The sequence below is a fragment of the Nasonia vitripennis genome, chromosome 1, assembly GCF_009193385.2.
Source record: "Nasonia vitripennis strain AsymCx chromosome 1, Nvit_psr_1.1, whole genome shotgun sequence".
Classification (NCBI taxonomy): domain Eukaryota; kingdom Metazoa; phylum Arthropoda; class Insecta; order Hymenoptera; family Pteromalidae; genus Nasonia; species Nasonia vitripennis.
Window position 1 is genome coordinate 5149874 of NC_045757.1, and position 5127 is coordinate 5155000.

Here is a 5127-nt window from a genome sequence, read left to right on the forward strand (position 1 = left end):
AGTAGACCGCTTTCTCTGGAAACATACCGGCTAGGAATGCAATATCCATATATAAAAAGGGCAGTATAACCCCTTGGAAAAAGGAGCAGTCCGAGCAGGTAGACGGATCCTGGTGGATAAGTATAAAACTAATAGAATATTGGTTCACCTGGGTCACAGTAGAGGTATATTGTTTTGGCTAATGCCTGGACTATGTATATTGCCCGGATTAGGGATTAAGGATGAGGTTCGAACAAGAGAAGGGATTTCGCCGGTTTCGGATTGAGTGGAAAGATGAAGAAAGTATGAAAGACGACGATTGTTTTTAACAAAAATCTCGTGTCATTAGCGTTGCGCTTTAAATAAAATAATGGCAGATACAAAACAGTTCTGAGGTTGAGAAATGTACATTTTGTTGGACATTGTATATAGCTTTATACACAGGTGCTGTTCTCGGTAGCGAGTGTTTATTACAGAAATATCTTTTATAGCACAGTGCGGCTTAAATCCGCGTTTAAGTCACGCTTATCCGTGACCTAAGTAGTCCATTATTGCACCGTGTCTATCGCTAACCTCACGGTAAAATAATGGACTGCTTAGATCACGGATAGGCGTGACTTGGCGGATTTAAGCAGCTGCGCTACAAAATTATATACGATACTCGTGAACTATGCAGCCCATTAGTGCGCGGCGTTTTATCACCCTCGCTGCGCTCGGATGCTAATACACGTCGTGCAATACTCGCTACTTAGGTCACACGTATCGTAATGTACTATTTACATGTGTCGGTTTAAAGCTTTTGCACTCGTGTACTAACGTACGCTACTAAAGAAGTAAGTAACACTTTCCTTCGTCGATGATAGACATATATATTATATTCTTTAAAAATACGTGAAATTTATTGTACTTCTGATACTTGCTTAGCCTTGTCCTTATGGCCAAATTAGATGCACCACTTTATACTTTGCAATAGGAAATCTTGAGTTGAGTGTGTGGCTTGTGCTCATCACGTCTCCTGTTCCAAGAACAGATTAGGATAGAATCTGAGAGCTTCAATGGAATCATCTCTGCATGCCTTGCCATATTTTTCTGTCATCAACAACCTTTCGCACGCTAGGACCACTGAAATTCCTTCTGATTGTGCCAGTTCCGTGGCTGTCACTGAGCCTCTGTCTTTTATCTGCAATAGACAAAATTTACAATGAGATATTGATGTAGATATTTTGTTGTAGATTATAGAAATCACCACTCACCAGTTGAGAAACAGCCTCAGCAACTTCATAATCGCTGTGAGCTCTAGACTGTAGAACCATGACTCCGCTATCAAAAATTCTTAATACTATTGGTAGACTAAGAGGTGCCAGCTGTCTGCAAGCATTTAACAAATCTTCAGGAGACAGCAGTTCCAAACCTCTCGCTCTGTTGACTCGGCAGTAAACATCAGTCAAGGCCATCATGCCACCAACTTCCTGGTAACGTAAGAAATTTGCATTTGACAGAGAACAGAGTTGAGAGCATCAAATTAACGAAAAGCAATCTAATTGTACAGAAATAATACAATTGGTTTTACACACTTTAACTGGCTCTTCCAAAATTTCAGCTAGTTGTCGGGCCAGCTGTTTGAAGTATTCGTTGCTGCTTTTGTAGGCATCTCTGGTGACTGGATCATCGATGCCCAAACTCATCAGGTACGACTTAAACCTAACAGTCTCATCCTCTGTGATATCTCCTTGGCGTTCCTGCAATTTTCTCGCATTATGAGAGCCGACACGCTTTAGCGAACTTTATCATTCAGACAATCACCCTTATTTTTGCTGATATAGTCTTGGATATAGAGACCATATCTTTGGCCATACCCATCAACTTTTTTAGGTCCTGGAAGGCAACGTTGATGCTCTCATCCGTAGCTCTCTGCTGCTCTTGCAGACTGCGCTCAATGCCTATGATACCAGTTCTTGGTTTGATGGCAGGTAGTGGCTGCTTTTGACTGACCCCCTGTTACAAAGTTTTTCAATTGTTTTCATTTAAACAAGCAACAAGTTTTATTTGAAAACTAAAATTATCTAACCACACTCATTGTGCTTAAACTGGCAGATATACTTAGTGGAACACTCTCCCAAACTCTTCTTGCAATTGCATCAGACAAGTGTATTATGAAAGTAGGATCAAAGCCCTCTTTAAATGATAGCTTTACATAGTTGAATCTACTATTATCTATAGGTCCAGTTAGTTTATCTGAAAATAAACATCAATGGATGCGAGAGGTGTCTAATTATAATTTTTTTTATCATATAGGAATGTACATACCACTGTGGGGTTCTGCAAGATGCAAAATAACTTTTTTGCTGCGCGTGAAGAATAAAGCTCCAGGATTGATCTCTTCGAAATATATGACCAACCTGAGTTGCAGAGCAAAAGTCACGTCATCTGGCGTTTTGTAAACAATCCTATGGCTTGTAAGTATCACCTCTCCACCCTCAAATGAAGTCTGTAATAATTATTGAAAAATTTAGTTTACAGAGTATCTTTATGTTGCAATTCAATGTTCAATAATTTGATCAACATAAACATTCTTTTAGGAGTTCAAAAAACGAAAAGATTCTTAAATTTCCTTTTAAAAAATACAGAAATATCTGTAATCACAAAGGTTATGTTGCAGTATTTTGTTCAAACCACGTACCCTAATTTCACCATCGTAAAGCCTGACGCCACGATCGCACCTGATTTGGTTCTCGTTTGGGAGTACTAGAGCATCGGTGTACTCAAATCTGTCCATCGTATTATCTTTTTATATACAAAACCAAAAAACCCGGATGGACGAACGATTAACCTGTCATTCTCGAGTGCGAAGTAGAGGACTACGCCTTATAGATTTTTACCTTACCGATCGACTCGTTAACGGGTAAATATCTCGCCAAGTTTTCTATTTTGCGAGCAATCGATATACCAGCCGCTGCAGCTATCGAGTTTTTAAAAATAAAGTTATACCGACTCGAAAAATGTTTTTTTATTTAGTCGCTGGTAACGGTTGCAGTTGCTTGGTATATATTTCTACAAATACCGCTTGTAAATGTAAAATTGCACAGGATTTCAGATTTCATGGAAACACATCGGCAAATCCCAGGAACGCCCACTTTGAGAAAATCCCCGTCGAGGAAATTCTGAAAATTCTGTATCGTCTATAAAACTGAATTAAAACCGCTGCCGTCTCGTCGTAATTATCCTGACGCCGACCCTCCCATTAAGGGACGCAATTACACCTCCCAAAATCCCCGTGCGGAGAGGGAGGAACCGAGCTGCCCATATAAAAGTGCATGAGTAAGGTCCTCGAATATTCATAAACGAGCGTGCTGTTATACACCTACCTGAAGAAGGTACTCGAAGCAATCTATACGTATATTTAACGAATTCGGTGACGCACTCGAAGGTCGAGAGGATATAGGGGGGAAGAAGCGGAGACCCGAGTTTTACACTCGTTGGCCCTGGCTGTATGGCCGGGGCGACGCGAGGGGTATTATACCGTTAAGCATACGAGCGCAGACTCGACCGAGAGAGAGAGAGAGAGAGAGAGAGAGAGAGAGAGAGAGAGAGAGAGAGAGAGAGAGAGAGAGAGCCCGAGGAGACACGAGTACACGCTCTTTTTCGATGTGCCTGCTTTCGAGGCTCGCTTCCTTGATTTTGCTGCCGATGATCATTTTTGAATTTGTAAAAACCGTGTCTGTATATTTGAACAAAATGTCGCAACACATTATATGGATCTCGTTTACGAGCTGCGTATGAAAACCGACGATTTGGCTTTAGATTCGAAATTCATTGCGAAAGCCACAAGGAACGAATACCTGCATTTTCAACGACGAGCATATTGCATATTAATTCCTCGGCGCATTTGCTATAAGCTCGCGTTATTGAAAATCCAATTTACACCTGTCACGTCAGACTGTTCGGTATTGTGTGCGCGCTGCGGCGGCCCTTCTTTACTCTCCACGTGTATATATAGGCGCTAAACAGAAATACACGCGCAGGTATATAGGTATGTATGTACACAAGCAGAGGGCCAATAAAGCTTCGAAGCCGCGTGTGCGGCGAGGATATTCTCGCGAGCCAGCACCGCTGCTGCTGCTGCTTTCTTAGCTCTTTCTCTTTCTCTTTCTCGCAATAAAAACCGGTGTGCGCGCGAGTTGACTGTACGCGCGGGAATTTCGTTACCGATTTTTCGCGAGCTTTGTCGACATATTTCGTTCAAGAGTACATGTCACGCGCGCTGCGGGTATACACCAATCGGAAGAAGGCGAGGCGCGCAGAGTGAATTTCATTATTAGTTTTTCTCTCTCTCTCTCTCTCTCTCTCTCTCTCTCTTTCAACACAAACACATACACTGCACGAGTATCTCGCTATAGATCAATCCATAATTGTTACGACGCGAATGATTGACTGTATTTCCCGCGAATCCTTTTATACAGTAAATTTCCACTCGGAAACTGTGATTCTCGGTAGAGCGCCGATGTAACGCTATTTTTTTTTTCTTCGCGGAGGGAAAAAATTATACTGCCTCGTGATCGCGAGAGAGAGAGAGAGAGAGAGGGGGGGGGGAAGCGCCGAGCGTAATCAGTAGGAAAACGAGCGGCGCGAGAACGGATAATAAATGTATACAGCGCAGGAGGGAAAAAGAGAAATAAAGAAGCGAGCATTAGCATTTAAAGTATCCTTTGCGAAAAGAACGCGCCGATCCCGTCAATGACGTCCAGATGAGCTGAAGCCGAGAGTACAGTATCTCCGATGATCGCAAGCGAGCTGAGATGTAAATTCAGCGAGACAACCGTTGTTTCAATCTTTTATTCGCCACATTTAAAAAATGCTGGATTACCGCATTGTAGTTTCCCACCCCCGCTGCGAATGAGAACGAAATCCCCATCTCCCGGTTTAAGGGGATGTGGGAGCTGAAAACAGCTGTTTTTCTGTTCCATATAACTGTTTTAATAAAGCTTGCAATGAAAAACCAAGGCCAGAGCGCCATAGTGTTGAGTTTAGTGAACAATTCTACCGAAAAAAAAATACCAATCGGACTTTTGGTTTTTGTAAAAGTTGCGAAATACGAGCGGGTGTTTACGCGCGTTTATGCGATTACAGCGCCAACCTCAAACATCAATT

At 42.1% G+C, this 5127-nt stretch overlaps 1 protein-coding gene across 1 annotated transcript; it reads right to left on the reverse strand.

Annotated features, from left to right (window-relative positions):
- Positions 1 to 298: 298 nt before the first annotated feature.
- Positions 299 to 2841, reverse strand: LOC100117268 (vacuolar protein-sorting-associated protein 36). The gene is made up of 7 exons (XM_001601512.6): positions 2660 to 2841; positions 2287 to 2467; positions 2048 to 2214; positions 1783 to 1974; positions 1554 to 1718; positions 1233 to 1448; positions 299 to 1159 (listed from the first exon to the last, which is right to left on the reverse strand). Exons 1-7 carry the CDS (start codon positions 2753 to 2755, stop codon positions 986 to 988), a joined length of 1191 nt encoding a protein of 396 aa, XP_001601562.1. The 5' UTR covers positions 2756 to 2841; the 3' UTR covers positions 299 to 985.
- Positions 2842 to 5127: the final 2286 nt, after the last annotated feature.

Excerpts from the sequence above, each read along its gene's own strand:
- LOC100117268 (XM_001601512.6), bottom strand. The coding sequence starts at position 2,755 with ATGGACAGATTTGAGTACACCGATGCTCTAGTACTCCCAAACGAGAAC. Across the intron at positions 2,215-2,286 it reads TCTTGCAGAACCCCACAGTG|ATAAACTAACTGGACCTATA; the intron begins GTATGTACATTC and ends GTTTATTTTCAG. Across the intron at positions 1,449-1,553 it reads TTTTGGAAGAGCCAGTTAAA|GAAGTTGGTGGCATGATGGC; the intron begins GTGTGTAAAACC and ends TTACGTTACCAG.